The sequence below is a fragment of the Trachymyrmex cornetzi genome, unplaced genomic scaffold, assembly GCF_001594075.2.
Source record: "Trachymyrmex cornetzi isolate Tcor2-1 unplaced genomic scaffold, Tcor1.1 scaffold67, whole genome shotgun sequence".
NCBI lineage: Eukaryota > Metazoa > Arthropoda > Insecta > Hymenoptera > Formicidae > Trachymyrmex > Trachymyrmex cornetzi.
In genome coordinates this window covers 2796158-2813527 of record NW_017299992.1, presented here as the reverse complement: position 1 = coordinate 2813527, position 17370 = coordinate 2796158, and the positions used below count along the sequence as shown (strand labels likewise).

The 17370-nt window shown below is 31.7% G+C and overlaps 2 protein-coding genes across 4 annotated transcripts in view; one reads left to right on the top strand and one right to left on the bottom strand.

Moving 5' to 3' along the window:
* Window positions 1–17370, top strand: part of Task6 (TWIK-related acid-sensitive K[+] channel 6) — an 84603-nt gene that overhangs the window by 22507 nt on the left and 44726 nt on the right. Inside the window, exon 1 of one of the 2 annotated variants that reach the window (XM_018517318.1) lies at window positions 7786–7849. The exons of the other annotated variant lie outside the window; for it this stretch is intronic. The gene's annotated coding sequence lies outside the window, so the exon portion shown is untranslated. Of the gene's footprint in view, window positions 1–7785; window positions 7850–17370 lie in introns of those variants that run through there. 2 annotated transcript variants of the gene reach the window in all.
* On the bottom strand, window positions 14262–16178 carry LOC108767417 (putative OPA3-like protein CG43998). Of its 2 annotated transcripts, XM_018517320.1 has the most exons (4): window positions 16102–16178; window positions 15713–16015; window positions 15357–15617; window positions 14262–14678 (listed from the first exon to the last, which is right to left on the bottom strand). In XM_018517320.1, the coding sequence occupies exons 2-3, from the start codon at window positions 15986–15988 to the stop codon at window positions 15372–15374; spliced, it is 522 nt and encodes a 173-aa protein (XP_018372822.1). In that variant the 5' UTR covers window positions 15989–16015; window positions 16102–16178; the 3' UTR covers window positions 14262–14678; window positions 15357–15371. The 2 variants fall into 2 exon arrangements, with proteins under 2 accessions (XP_018372822.1, XP_018372821.1); XM_018517319.1 differs by lacking the exon at window positions 16102–16178 and having other exon boundaries at window positions 15713–16078.

The following is a 17370-nucleotide window of genomic DNA, read 5'->3' as shown; positions in this document are numbered from 1 at the left end:
TTATCTTTCTTTCTAATCTTTTACTATTTCTTTTTTTATATATCGTAAAGTTAATATTCTTAGATTAAAATTTTATCAAAGTAAAATTAAACTTATATATAAATCCTATAAGTGGATTTTTGAAGATTATCTTTGAAGATTATTTTGTGGGATAATTTTAATTAGTACGTAAATTTTGATATATTGGATACAAGTGATGGCAGTCAATTTTTATGCACTTAATCGTCTTATCCCTTACCTAATTCTGTAGAATTCAGGACGAACTAGTCTGGCTTGTTTTCCTTTATGTGCGGATAATCTGTTGGAAGTACGCGGGAAACACCGAGCATATGTTCGTAACAAGTACTGTAGCGCGTTACATGAATAGAAAATATCGACTCTAGGGGCAAGTATAAGTCGACGATATATCGTAGTTCCATCATTTTCTCTATATCTGCCAAATCCTCGACACGGCGCGACTTTCTGGGTAGGAATATCGATACATATTGACAAATTGCACCGATAAACTGTTCAAAGTCAAAAATGTTGTAGGAGATTTTTCGCACTTTTTCATCGTATCGCACGTTGCTCCACAGTTTTGACTCATTTTTTTCAAAAAACAAAAATTAACTGATTTGTTTTTCAATTTGGAATTAAACATTTTTGCATTTTTTAAATATTTTTTTGCCACTCGCCACTATTTCCTTGTGGATGCACACAGCAATTACATCTGCGTTTTTCATCGTTATAAACGAGCGAATTTGCCTGCATCTCTAATCTGGATCGTGCTCTCAGAAATTGATAAACTCGTTCCATTCGACCGAAAGCGAGTTTGCGTTTCCGCACAAAATTCTCAGCAAACTATTAAGCGAGGCAGATATGCAAATGAAAAATAGGTAAATTCAATTAAAATTTACATAGGCTTTTTTTGAGCGTTTATGAAAGATAAAAATTTAGAAAGTACGAACAAATAATTGAAAGTTGACGTTTATTAACAATTTCATACGGAATACAAGATTTATTTTTCACGTCATATCTTATACATATATATATTTGTTTTGCGCTGCTTGCATGTTCACATGCATAAAAGAGGGATGATTTACAAAGAATGGATTCGGGTGTGGCCATTCGTCAACAAAACCACACCCTTATCTATGTTGTAGCAGATAAATAATTAGGCACGTGGTCAGTGTCGATTCGGAAAATTGAATTATTCATATAGCCATATTAGTATAAACTTTCAGAACATCTACTTCATGTTATTATGCGGTATATATGTATAGCCTTATTTATTTATAGTGGCGAGAGACTGTTGTCAATATACATAGCTGTATATTGATACACATCCCCTTCAAATCTATAATGAACCATAAATGGATAAGGGGGACTACGACAATAGAAGAATATTTTCCCTTCTTTCTTCTTAACTTCAATGCCCACAAGATAACACATCTAAATATTATTTTGTTAGTACCTACGTAAATGAAATGGCGAGTGATAGATAGTCTGTTTTGAAAATATCCTGATATTCTGCGAATCGTAATCATCCTAATATGAGTTGTCAAACATTTAAATTTTTTATGTTATATTAATTAATCTAAATACGAGAGATAATAATTTAAGAAGAAAGTTAAAGTTAAACAGATGAAGTAAACTAAATAAAAAATTTGCAGATTGTCAAACTATTTAGACACAACACATCGATTTCTTTACTTCTAATATTGATTTCAATATTTTTATATTTTTTTTATCATAAAATAAATCTGAATCATTCAAATTAATGCTATAAAATGTTAGTTTTTCGAGCCAAACTATTGATATTCGAGCTATCGAATTAATTGATGCTAAAAACCTGAAATATGTAAATTTTGCGTTGGTGCTTTATTATACACACACACACACACATGATGATCATTCGGTTGAAGTATTTCTTACCATAAGGTCCGTTTCTACCAATAGTAGATTAACTTTAATCTCGGTTCAACTTACTCTTCAACTTTTTCTAATTCCAAGGGTTAGAAAAAGAAGAAGAGTAAATTAAACCAAGATTGAAGTTAAGCCACATTGGTAGAAACGGGCATAAGAGAGATAGAATTACTATTATTATCTCTCCATACACACATACATAAATATACACACACATGTTGCCACCCTCGAGTTTGGTGGATTAGATAGGGAAAGAGTAGCGAATGGGGTACGACGGAACAATGAAAGAGTATAGAGCGAAATGTAAGGGACAGAATCGTATTCGAATGGATGCTGGCTTTTCCTCATGGGCCAATATCGACCCGGTCGCAACCGACTGATGCTAAAGAAAAGCTAAGGTCGCGGTTACGACCGTCCACAAACAAACGCAACGCTCGTAAATCTCGTACGGCTCGTAATTCTTACTCGTCCGCCAGAGAGATATTTCACAAGTGATTAGAAAATAAAACGGAAATTTTCGCGGTGTTTCTGAGGACAATTCGTTTGCTCTATATTAGTATTCCCGATTCTCTCAAAGTTAAATCTTTAGCGTGAAATTAAGAAAAAGGTAATAGAATCGCTAGCTGTCTTTTCGATCAGATACCAAAGTTTAAATTGAGAAAAGCAACAGTTGTTCCAACGTTGAGAAATTACTTAGTTAAGGAGTTATTTAACTTTGAAAATTACACGATTATGGTCAATTAAATCTTAAGAGTGAAAAGGAAATAAGTAACAGAATCCTGTTTTCCAATTTATAATTAGATTTTACCTTAACATAATTTTAACATAAAGTGTGATTTTTCAAGAGATATTATATTATTAAAAGTTAAAAACTTGTGACGCATCATGGTCGCGCGTCGAGTTTTTATGAAAAATGAAAAATGTACTGCACATTCATTGCACAGTCTATAGCTGAAAAGGATACTCGACGCTTCTGGCAACATCGTCTATCAAACGACTTTCATAATTTAAAATGCGGATGGTATTTTCCTGAAATTCAAAAAGTTTAGTTGAAATTTTTGATATTATCTGCAATTTTTGTAATGAATAATAATAACCAATGCGAATAATATGTTTCTGAAATTCAAAAAGTTTAGTTGAAATTTTCGATGTTATCTGCAATTTTTCTAATGAATAATAACCATGTTGAGAACTCTCATGCTTTCGAGTTTTTCGTATTTCCTGAAAATGAAAATGTCTGGAAAAACTTTTATCATATAGAAGCGCCAGTGGGTCCTTCGAGAGTTCATCATAAATTTTTGGACTGAGGTACCTTCTAAAATTTCCGCGTGCAATCTGGTTAGCGAAGGTAGCAAAGCGGAAATTTTTTACTTGTTGAAAGCTCTTTAGTCAGAATGGTAAATTCATGCTATTATGTTTTCGTGAATGGAACAACAAAATTTTAATGGATCTCTCACGGCATAATTTCTTTTAGAACCGCGTGTTATGTCGAAGGAAGAAGCGGAAACTCGCAACGGAAGAGGAAAGTGTACTTTATCACAATAAAACCGCGACACGAACGGAAATGGATTCCGGTGATTACGAGGCTCCAGTTAGTGGTTGCTACAACCGCCTACTCACATAATTCTGTTCCGTAATTATGCTGGTTAGCCACAGATATTGTGTTTGCTTAAATTAAAAATTTATGAAAACGTTTGTTAAAAAATCGCTCTCGAAATCTCATCTTCTCTCCCTTGTTTATTCGATATATATTGATTAATATATAATTATTCTAAATTAATTTTATGTTATTTAACGCAGATATATTTTTTGTTTACATTTTATTTTATCTTTAATCACGTGGGACGTGTGCGTGTAAACCTACATCTATAAATATATTGCGGTACTAATCTGATAGGCGACTTTAATCTAACGCGTTTTATTTAATACGCGAAGTTTTAAATAAATTACTTTCTACAAAAGAAACATAGCAATCAACACTTTGGATACGTTCCATTTTGCGCTTTCAGCGCTTATAAGCATCATTTTTCCTTGTTTAATATTTGATTTTTATCTCTATTTTTGAATTAGAAACTGTGATAATAATCAAATTTTCTAATATCTAAATCTTTCTCTTCTCGTTTAGGTTTCTTGATCAAAATTCTGGCAATAGATTAATATAAAAAGGAATCCCTAAATAACGGTTGTAAAGGAGGCAAAGACAGACCTTTCTTTTCGGATCTACGATATGTATCGTATCCATTGGCAGGAAACTCGTGTGTTTTTGTTCCAAGGTACAGTTTTCTTTCTGTTTCATGCTCTTACTGTAGCACCCTTCTCAAACTATTCTCTGCGTCAAGTCTCCCCGTGTCGAACGTTCCCCGGTTTGTTCCCGACAGCGTCATCCAATCCTCTTCACACCGGCCACTCCGTTCTCATGCACACAAAAGGGACCCGCGTGGTCGATGCTGGAACCCGTCATATACATATAACATACCCACGCGTGGATAGGATAGATGATGGGAACGACGAGGAATCAAACAAATGAACTGTACGACCAGTATTGAGAAAGGGACCGCACGATTGGAAACGACGTGCATGCAAACAAACGTTTATTTATTTAACGTTCCATTTAACACTCAAGCTTAAGTTTAAGGGGATCACGCGGATGACGATAGTTACCCAAAAGTCTTATTAGAAAATATTTTATTGAATATATCCTGTATAGTTATGAGATTTTAATTATAACGCACTATTAAATAATCTGATACTTAAATGTGTTCAATATGATGAAAAAGAATAAGGCAAAAATATCAATATGTAAAAAATGTTTTATCCATTGCATCATCGTGTTACATGTAATTTACAAGTTAACGGTAACACGATTTAAATGGAAATTAAAATGATATTGGTATTTATTTCGTCCTGATTGTATTAATCAGACCTAGCGAATTGATCCAAAGAATGCGAGAGTGAAGCTTTACAATGGAATATAGTATTACTTGTGTGATAAAAAATAAAATTACCGATCATCGCGTGCCTCATTTTGTGCGATCATAAAGCGAACTAAAGCACTTTTCGTGATCGCGCGATAGAACGTGCAACAATGTGGAAAATAATTTCGTTCCTCAACTAACGGTCGTCATAAAGGGACAAAGCGAGAAAACAAATGCATCGAAGTGTCGGAGGAAAGAGTGACGAAAATGATTGTATGTGCGCTATATTCGAGCATTACAAGAGGCAGTGATATCGCGGAGTATTCCACGTACGTACGTGCGGAAGAAACGTTACCGCGACGAGATCGCGGTAACCGTTATCGTTACCGTGAAAGCGCTCTACAGGAGGACACACAGCTAATCCGGGAGAGATTCGGCTGACTGGATACATTATTCGTGCGAACTTCTCCACGCGAGACTCGACAATCGGCAGTGCGCTATACGAGAGATTTCGGAGGTCGTAGTACGTCGTGCCAGGCGAGAGAATGGAAATTCGGAACAGATGGTGGCGAGTTCTACCGACAGAATGTAATTTCGTCATTTAACTGCGCTCTGTAGATCTCTATAATAATTTTCACGTATTGAATGTACAGTCATCTAAAGTCGTAGATGGGACTTTAATAGTGATATATCATATTCATAGCTGAAAATTTAATTGACGTAATATTTACGATGCGAAATAACGGTTGCAAATGCGACAGTTTAAAGATGTTCAAAATGTTCAATAAAGATGGTTAAAATATATCGTTTGATTAATATTTTAAATTTTTAATTGTTCATAGATATATTTTAATAATAGATTCAACGTTTTGTTGATAGATATATTTTATAATAATAGATGTATTTTTTACAAAAGAGGAAAAAGGGAAAAACTCATCAAAGTTCTTTCAGCAAAAAAGCATAGAGACATTTCTTTGATACCACTGTCAATAATAATAGCAATAGATATCTACAATAACAGTAGGTGGTATCTGCGAGATATCGGAAGCTACCTATAATAGAATGGGACTTAAATTTCCGGTATTTTCTCGAGAGTTCGCCTCGAGACATGAAAACGAATCTGAAAATCATTCGATTTATCTAGAGTAACATTATGTTGTACTATATGTGATGCAGGAAAGAGGCGTATTTGTCGATTGAAGATATATAAGAATCAATAGGTATTTCTTCAATGTTTTTCCAAATTATTGGATAATTAACGGAACATGAAGAATAATACAAACAGAAGAAAAATAAATAACTGATTTTTTTTTAATGATTATGCGATATTTACTGTAACGAAATTATATTATTTCAAATATAATACAGATCTCTGGATGATAAATGTGTTTATGTATAGTAATATTTCTAAACGTTTAAATGTTAACATGCATGTTTCGGCTCACTTATGAGCCATCCTCAGAGACAGTATGATGTAATTACAAAAATAATTTTTTTTTCTTACAAACTAATTCATTTCAGTGAGCCACTTCCACCTATTAACAGAAACTGTAATATAAAAACGAACTCTAATAACAATCTAAAACGTATTAAAATTATTAAAAGGTAAATTTTTTGGAAGCAAAAACGATTTATTGTAAAACAATAGAAGGTAGCTCACTAAAACAAAAATTCACTATATCGCAAACATTTAAATTCTATAGGTTTAGTCAAAAACTAGTCTTTGACCATTCAGCGAATCAGTGTCAATTATGTTGAAATTAATGGATAACTTTTAATACACTTTAAACGTTAATCGCAAAGAAAAAGAAAAAAGATAGAAAGAAAACTGATATTAATTATGGTCTAGACGGACATCAAAACCAAAACTGAATCTTTAATAATTTAATTTTAATGTAACAAAGAATGTACACTGATGGTTCAAAAGTGAGCCGAAACATGTAAGCGGATTAATTATTAATAAAGTTGTTTTGTTAACCGTATTGGTTTGCACAAGAATTATCGTGCTTGACTCCTATTGCCCTGTTGTATCCAACCATTTTGTATCATTAAGGAGTCTTTAGGAATTAATTTATATTTAATAAGAATTATATTGTATAACCATATATGTGAAAACACTACCAATAATAGGAAATGGGAAATAAAGGACAAAGACACGTATTTATTTTTCAATATTTGTTTTACGTCACAATGGAGAAACGTTACGTCAAAGATTGCAGAGATAGATAAAATTAATTGCAAAAAAGTATATAATTATAAAAAGTAGAAAATAAGAAATAAAGGCTCATAACAATCGAAGCTGGATCTTTAATGCTTAAGTAATTCAATGTGAATTTATATATACTGTATATGATATTAAAGATTCAGTTTCGACCGTTATGGACCTCTATTTCCTATTTTCTATTCTTTACAATTATATACTTTTTTTGCGATTAATTTTATCTATCTCTGCAATCTTTGACGTAACATTTCTCCATTGTGACGCAAAACAAATATTGAAAAATAAATACGTGTCTTTGGCAGTTAAATCAATGCATCAAAACGCGATTGAACATCAATTATTTGAATTTGCGATTCGTTTTCATATAACTGCTATTTTCTATTTGTCTTTTACATTTTACATCTCTTATTTAAATAATTACCTTTCTCTCTCTCTCTCTCTCTCTCTCTCTCTCTCTCTTTAATCTGGCTTTGTATTTTCCCCATATCCAGTAATATTACGGAATTGTATAGAATGTGGGTTTGAGCCAATCTTATAATACATCATCTAAAAATAGTACGATGTGTAAACAGTAGTCTTTAAGCGAGCAAAATGGTTACGTTAGAAACGCCCACTACTAATGAAATTAAATTGCATCTGTGACGAAGGAAATGTGGTGAGAAACTTGGTGGGGTGAGATGGTAAAGAGAAGAGTGATAATGTGGTTGCAAAATCATCGGCGCAGTCGACGCGAGCGGTAAATTAATTTTCGTGAATTATGCATGGATAATTCTATTGCAATCTGGCGCACGAGTTTCGACATTTACAGGTATCACCATTTGCATGCGTGAATACGTCGATTACAGCGATAATTTTTGTTGAAGCAACGCGATTGATATTTATTAATGAAATAGGACCGAAATATCTGCGATCTCAAGCAATTATATTATCATACGTTTTTGAACCGTGCCGTTGATGAAAGGTGGGAAGAAAAAAGTTTATGAACTAGTTTATTTTGAGTTGCGTCACATACTTCCTACACGTGCCCTTTCAGAGACTTGGTAATAATCGATGACGTAATTAAAAGAAAGTGGAAGAAAGCCGTTTATTATTGGAATAATATAATTAATAATTAATTATTAATTATAATTTATTCCTCTTAAGAGGCGTAAAATATATTAGAAAGCTTCTTCAAATTATTAGGAGACGAACGAGAGATTTTTCTTTATATTCTAATAATAAATTTAATTATGTGTGCACGCAGCAATTTAAAAAAGTATTAATAATCTGTGGAATAGAATATACAGATAGATGTGTGAGGGCCAAGTATTTTAATGATGTTTGTCAAACATCAAACATTTTTTTATAAAAAGCGGGAAATTGTAATGATTGGAACGGTATCGTCGTCTGTCTTTCACTGCTCATAATGTGAGCATTCGATAAGAATTATATTTCCATTGGCGTAATGTCATATCGAAATTCTTTTTTACATCAAGAAATAGCGAGAATCTGATTATTTAAACGGAGATAATTTTTGTTAATATCTTTCTCCTGTTCATTCGTCGTGTCTGGAGTCATTGTCTTTATTATTTCGGCATTGGACGACGTCCCTCGATATTCAAACTCAAAGCGATTGACGTTTAGTTTTATAATTTACTTGGAAATAGCGAGGATAAATTTTTGGACGCGAATAAAATTATTTATCTACATTTGATTACTTAAAGTATAATGTTGATTGATCAGTATGTGATTTAAAATTTGGTGTAACAAAATTTTTTATTTTTTAAAATATAGTTACATTAACTATTTTATTAGCTGTGAAAAGCGTGACTCGTGTTTCTTGTCAATGTCTAATTCGCGTATGTATTCGTGTGATATGTAGGAAAGTATTTTACTCTTCGGCAGAGGAAAGAACTCTCCTTTTATCCTTGTTTTGATGCCACGTGCTACGTTTTATAGGGCCTAACAGCCAAATTTTGTGAATGAAGGGAGACTGATGTAATCTTACTTATAGGTTGTTAACATTTCGGCAGAATTTGAAACGACTGTTTTAACGTCAGTAAGATATAAAAGTCAACGTCCGTAAATTCTTTCAGTCACTCGTGTTATGTCCGTCCGTGCTCTTTTATCCAGGGACGTCCATTATGTCACAAGTTGAACGAATTATTCGGTGGGCAAATATAGCTACTCTTTTTCATTCTCATACTTCCATTTCCGCCTCAGTCCTCTTTCATCTGTATTCCAAATTTAGTGCTAAATGCGGCTTCCATTCTCACTTCGTGTTGACGTTAAACGCATTTATCATGATACGCAAATAAAATACAAAATCGAGTGTGGTGCACGCTATGTGTAATGTGCTATGTTGAAAGGAGTAGTGAATGTGTAAGTTTTTTCTAATACAGTTACTTTTAACCGTGCAAGCTGATATCGTACTTTAAATGCAACAACGCACGTTAATTTATTTACATTTATTTAAAATTATGATGTATAATACATCAATTTTATAATACAATTTAATAATACAATAAAATAATATATCAAAATTATATAGATATATTATATTGTATCTAAAGATAATTTTTTCTTGGCGGATAAGTAAACGGCTGGATAATGGTTTGTCTTTAATTCTCTTTTCTTTTACGGAACGTACTTTTGCACCGTTCTTCAGGATATCATCTTTTCTTCTTATCTCATTCGTTAACTCTATAAAAAATTGAAGTGCTTAAGTAGATTTAAATATAAAGATGAAATAAATTAAAATTCTTTAACACGTAAATTCAATTAGTTTTATCTCTTATTATCTTATAATCTGATATATAATCTAACATATGTATATATATTAAATGTATATATATATATATATTTTATATGAGATATATATATATATGATATATATATGTATATTAACATTTATAATAAGATTTTGCTATTTACATATATATCACAAAATTTATTAAAGATCTTATATATCATAAAAGTCTTTATATATTGTAGATGTTTATAACTAAACGGCTATTAATATTTTGATAATAAGATAATTTTTATTTTTTTTTATTTTTGTCGCTAATGCGTGGTAAACTGTTGTGACCCAATTTTCTAAGAATCGATAACTAAAATTTCTACGCAGATCGTGATTATATGATCATACGACTAATATTAGATTAAAAAAGGAATAATAAACTTCAATATTCAAACGAGTTGACGTGGCATTACAAATTACATACTAACAAAACGTTTTTGTAGCTCAAGTACCTTACTGCTTAGTCCAAGGGCAATATTGCGATCAAAGGGCCGGTTTTGCACTCAATGGTTTTCGCCGCACATAAATCTTGCCGTTTGTTCACCCGACCGTAGAATCGTACAAGGAAGGTCAGAGGTTAAAGTAATCGCTGATTGTCGCTAGTCACCGCAATATCTATCTTCCTTTCCTTAAATTACGATAATTGTAACCGAAAGATTCGAATCAATCAGTTATACAATAATGTAAGTGCATAACTTAAAAAATAAATTTATTAATTTATTATGTAACAAGTTTTATAATAACAATGCGTCTTTGAGTAGCGTATTTGGTCAAAAATTGCTTTTCCTAATTATATAGGTAGAACGGATGAGAGTGGCTAAAGCCAGCGGCACACGATACTTTTTTCTTCCTGGATTGCTTGCGTTTTAGTAAATTATTAGAATTGCAACACACAGAACGCAGAAGTTCGAACAAGTTACTAAAACGCAAGCAATCCAGTAGGAAAACATGCATCGTATGCCGCAGACTTAAGTGACTATTTGCGATTTTGGAGGTGACTAGTTTTTTATGTCAAAGATTTTAATTTATGGTCATATTGAGTGACTATAAAGCAGTACTTAAATATTATTTTGTTATGTTGTACTTCTTGGGAAGGAATGTACAGCTTTAAACATTTCAGATATTTAAGTAATATTAGAGAAATGAAAATCTATTTTCTATTCTCAATCTTGATTGAAGACTCCAAAGAATAAATCATGGAAAGGTAGAAAATCAATGCGAGCCAGCACAGGTTGTTGGTGTGCAAGAATACTATATATTTCGGAATGGAATAAAATTACAGACGTTTGTATATTGCAAATAATAATGTAATTTGTTTGAGTATTCAGTTAAATACGACAGACAAGTTTTATATTTATTATATTGACAAAATAGTAAGCGGTCAGTACATATTTAAATTTGAACAATTGAATTTTTTCAAAAATTACATTGAAGATGATCCAATAATAAGCGTCGAAACGTCTTTTCTATTGTTCTCTGAATCAGAAGTTTGAAAATGAACTACAGAACAAAGTACATTTTATTAAAGTACATTTTATTAAAGTATATTTTATTCTTTATATTATTAGGTATATTTTTCTAAGAGTGATCAAAAATACTATGTAGAAATGTATTCTTACTAAAACAAATTTTATATATGTCTCTAAGTTTTATATATGTGGTATAGATTAAATTTCGTCCGTTATGACGTCAGGGAGATCAATTCATCGACCCGAATGGTTATGGCCTAATTCAAGATGTCTTGCACAGAAAAAAAGAGATCAATCTTGTTCGAAAATTTGTTGTGAAAATACGAAAACTAATTGGGTATTAATGGCCGTTATATGTGTGTATGTTTCGAATAAAAAACTAATCTTTTTTTAAAAAGAGAAACTTTTTGGGGGGAGTATGGATATAATATTTTATATAATTTTATGTAAAATAAAGATTCTTAATATTGATTTTATATAATATATTTATAATATACATATACCACTTTAAGATCAGATACGATCAAAATAAACCGCAGAGAGGTATTATTGTTTCGTGAGAATTTAATTAACGATAACTGATTAATAATATATGATCCATATACATTAATTTACCTCTCCGGTTTCGAGAAGATAGATGTTTTTCCATCAAGATCGTTTCTAGCTATTTTATTGTTTATTTTTTATTTGTTTCATATATTATGCAGCTCTGCAAATTACTTTTAACAACTTTATGCAAAACGTGTATTCTATTTCAATGTTGCACTTCTCAATATTTATCTGTACGAATATTGCATTTATAATTTATTGTGGTAAATTGAAATGACCTCTGATGCTTTTAGATTGCATATAAAACGATGGATTTTGAAAGTTTGTCTTTTGTAGAGCGTTTTTGAGTTACATCAATTGCATTGGAACGTAAATTGATGGGGAAAATCGATGAATGTTATAATGTCGAAGTAGGACGCTGGAAATAACTCGCAATATAATTCAGTACTTTAGAACAATCACATATTGTATTACGTGGTACGGTAATATATAGTAATTTTTGATTTTTATTCGCTTTTGTCTGTAAAATTTTATTTCAACGAAATGGAATTACGAAACTGATGTTGAAAACGATATAAAGTCTTTATCTAATATGGTTACAGATAAATATGTAGTTGCATACACAGATAGAACGGTTTTGTTAAAGTATCCAAAAATTTAGCTAAACAGATTTGAAAATAATTTTGTTAGGCCATCAAAATAATTATATAGACCGCTTAAGCATTAATGACACTGTTGCAAGAAATTTTAACATTCTAGCTACTCTATTCTGAACACTACAGAATTATTTTGATGATCTAAACAAAATTATTTTTAGATCTCTGCATTTAAGGGTGCATTTGTTTCTCACGAAAACAAGGCTAAATGATGCATTATGCACATTATGCGTGAAACAGAATGCACCTTTATTTAAATTTTGAGATTCCTCAATATATAATATATTTTTTCTGTCTCATTATTAACGAAAAATTGTCGATATAATACTAATGTGTTTTATGTAGTATATATATATATATTATATATATATATATATATATATATATATAATATATATGTATAAAAAAATGAACTTTAGTGTACAGAAAGAAACAATCGAGCGAATATTCGGTTAAGTTTTCAGTTCAGAGTACTTTCTATCTTCTCTCTTCAACGAGGGAGATAACAAGAATGATTTCGTAGGAAATTAGTGTCTCATTAACATCTCGGTAACTAAAGCAAAATGACTTGCCTTATCGCCAAGTTTTCATCTTACAAAATGAGCGTCAAAGAATTATATCTGATTGTGATTCAACACGCGGTTGTAATAGCTATCCCTGATATTATTTCTTTTCTCGTGAATAAGAAAATAGCTTGTTATTCTTTTTATTCTGACAGAATTATTTATTTGACTCAAATAAATTATTCGAGATTGCGTTGTAAGCAAGATTATTCTTGAGTATTAATCTTCAAGAAATTTTCGCGATTAACTGCAGTTCAGAAAACTATATTTTTTAACTTTCTCATTAAAAATTTCTCTTTACAATGTTATTTAATTATTACATATTATAATTAATTACGATATACGAGTAGAAAATTTTAAACGGAAATATAAATTATAATTTAAAAAGAAATAAATATTATACAGGAATGAAGTATGAAATAGAGAGTGATTATCATTTTTTATTTTACATATTTCATTCCAACATGTTATCTCGAAAATTTAACCTCTCAGGAAATACAGAAGCTATGGAAAGATCTCACGAGTTTATCTCTCTCGAATTCTGTCAATATTTTTATTCATCGTACGCCAATAGAGTACAAGATGCATCGTCGCTCTCTTGTTACCCGATTTGAATCGGTGTGTATCTTGCGAGAATCGGGTCCCTCGTAAGGGTTTCCTCGGTCGCGATGTCACGGAGACATCAATATCGAATTTCACGTCTGTCTCAAACCGAACTCGAAATGTTCTCTCGAGAGACTTTCGAATGCTTGGAGATCTCGGATATACGATCGGTGTTTCCCTCCTTATACACGCAGGTGTCTAAGATTCTCGCGTACATATGACGTTTATCTTGTTCCTTGTAATATTCCATGTGGAGCGGTTCCGAGGCAGTGTGTCACTCAAATGATATAATTCCAAAAAAAAACCGAGAACAGACATGTTCTCTGCCGTATATCATAACATTTTCAAGGTTTCTCTTTAAATAGAATAACATTTAGACTATATAGGATAATCCTCTTTTTCCGTCAACTATTAGCATAAATCAATTATATTCTGTTTAGAGAAAGAAATATGCATATATTTCATAGAAATTTTGCAAAAGTTCGTTAAATTTAGTACGAAATGTGCAATGAGAGATATATAAATATTGGAGTGACGTATAAAGTATATACAAATAAGATATAATATGTTAGAATATAAATGTATTATTATTCAGGGGGTTAAAAGAAATATTTTTTTGCTTTGAAAACATTGGGATCGTATAAGACATATACGAAGGGATGAGATAAATCTTCGCTTTACAATTGGGGTTTTCAGGCGAAATTTTAAATATACTTTTTCTTTCTTTTCGCGAAAGACCTTTTCTTTTCAGTCAAGAACAACCGAGGAAGAAGATCGTAAAAATGTTCTGCTTCTCCAGTGCAGAGTACCTACATTTGTAATCGGGCTTCTGCCGGAAACATTCCTCCACGAATCGGTTTTAACTCCAGCAATCTTGTACTTATACGAACGAACTAATTATACACATAGACAGACAACGTTACTCGTGCATGTGTTTGTGCAAGAGATTGCAAACTTCGTTGCCAGTTCCGGTTTGAACTTCCTGAATTTGTAGTTGGTTTGCTCCGAGGTTTGCTCCCTGCAGTGATGCATTTAACCACGATTTTTGATTATTTGCGATTTTCACGATTAAATTTTTATTACATTGATAGAAATGTGCAACATCTCTGATATTTTTCAGAATGTCATTTATGTAAACCTCCAAATTATTATTCAATGTTCTATATGATGTGAATACGAAATTAGATATGCAACAATCTATTCTTTGCTTGTCGAATCAACGTGATTCGCGCATTTTCCGTAACGCCTGCTTCTAATGATATTTTCCCCTTCTTTGTCGATTTTGATGCTGAAAGTCAAATTTCATCCAAGCGCCCGCTGTGAAATCCGTCACGATGAGTCAGACATGCAGCGAGAACGTGCGCGGAAATAACGTTCATTATGCTAACGAATGCTAATGTCAACCGGAACGACAGACAGGCGAAAACGGAAGAATATTCGCACAAAGTTCGAACTGTCGTTGGTGTGGTAGCAGGGTCTGCGCTCCATATGAGAATCGTTCGTCCGTTTGCGGTTCACTGAGAACGTAATGCGACAAATTCTATCCGTGGAAAGAAATTGCGACGACAGGGAACAAAGAAAGAGTTCTTCTTTTCCGTCCGCCGTCGCACGTAAATGCAATATTTTAACGACGCGACAAATGTCCTTTAACAATTCTTTCGCGACTGACTTTTCGCAATCTCCGCGTCTGCCTTAAATCAAATGGAGCATTCTATTCGCCTTTCTTCTTGGGATCACTCGGTAACGTACATCCAACTTGTCTCGAATACTCTACAATGATTTCTTTGAGTCGTTTTGTCAAGATCACTTGATCCTTGACTTGCTGTATCAGTCGATCTTTCTTCGCCTCTAAGTCATTGAGCTCCTGAATTTTCAGCTGCTCAGCGATGCGCGATCTCTCTCCAGCCTTTCGTGTCTCATATATAAGTACACTCCCCAAAAATCCAAAGACTAATACCTGAGGGATTAAATGAATTCGAATTTTATTTTGCGAAATGCAACCGAAAAAAATTAGCATTTCAATGCGAGTAATATCATAATTGCTATCTTTACCTCGAGTAGTAGTGTCGTTCCTACTTCCATTGTGTGATCGTCGTCAACGGGTCTTTTTTTTGCTATAACTGAAATCTGTCGCCACTTTATCATATCTTCACATAAATAATAAAAACGTCCCAATTGAATCAGAACGTATTTTCTTAAAAGCGGCCGTTTCTTCACACGTTTTACTATCGCCTTTGACAATGGCTGCGTGATTTGTCTTAGGAGCTGTCCAATAAGATTCGCACCGGGAAACCCTTGCACTGCCATAGTTATATGCGTCCATCTCATCAAAGGAAATAATTTAATAAAACTTCCCTGTGAACGCCATTTGCGAATAATGAATTTTTAACTCGCTGAAATATTATTATTCTTGAGAGAAAATACTAATTCATTTTATTTACATTTTGATATAAAGAAAATTATAATTAGGGTTAAGTTATTCGTTTTCCACATTATATGAAAATGTGACAGCTTTTGAATTTATTCGTTTGTTACAATAATAAAAACCCTTAACCTTATACTTTCACAACATCTTTTCATTTTTTATTATATCATTTGCTTTCATGTTTTTATTATTAAAATTTATTAGAATTATGCAATGCTGCACGCATGATTTTTCTTTGAATTAAATTATGATTAGAAGAAAACTAATAAATTGAAATTACGTGATCTACATTTTAATTTTCATGTTTACGATTACAAACAAATTTATTGATTCAAAAATGTTTCTCTCTCTCTTTTATATTAGTAAGCTTCTTTTATAAAATGAATTCCAACATAAACATAATTTAGATAGGATCGTAGTATAACGCACATGATATAATTTTTTTTTCGTGAAATAACATGATGGTTTGGCGTTTCCCCCCCCCCCTTAATTAAATTTTAATATATAATCCTCATAAGAAATATGACAGGCGAATATTTTCGGAACGGTCCAAGTTACCATTTTGAATATCTACATTTTATGCTAGAGGAAACTATAATGTGTGTCTCTTCCATATCGACCAAATGGCTAAACGGATTATATCCATCTATATGTCAAAAATCACAGAGCTGACCCGTTGTGCGGTATACAATGGTAGGTCGCAATCACTTCCGATTGGAAAGTAATAACCGCATAGCTCTTTTGAAAATTCATCAAGGTGAAGTATCATTTTAGCAGCGTGCAAAATACATACATTTTAAATGACGGTGAAATAGAAATATTAATTTTATTATTGAGAAAAAAATTTTTAGAATAAAACAAAATCTTGGAAAAAATTTTAATATTGCCGCGTAATTAATTACGTACATTAATTACGAATGAATTAGTCATATATGCATGCGTATATATATATATTTTTCAATATGTGTAATTATATATCTATTACCTTTAATATACATTTAGAAATTTAGATTGTATGTAAAGTTATATTTTGCTATATATTTATTAATTTAATTATTCGAATCTATCCGATTGACTTCCATGTTTGAAGAGGAGTAATTCTTTAAAATAACATTTTTTTAATTTTAAATTTTATTAAATTTTATTTTTTAATTTTATAAATGTCAATTTGTCAATTTGTTTAATTAATTACAGAAAAAACATATTTGTAAAAAATTTTGTGTTGAAACGTCAGATATAACGCATAGATTTGAATTCAATTTTGTTAAATATATATGATAATTTA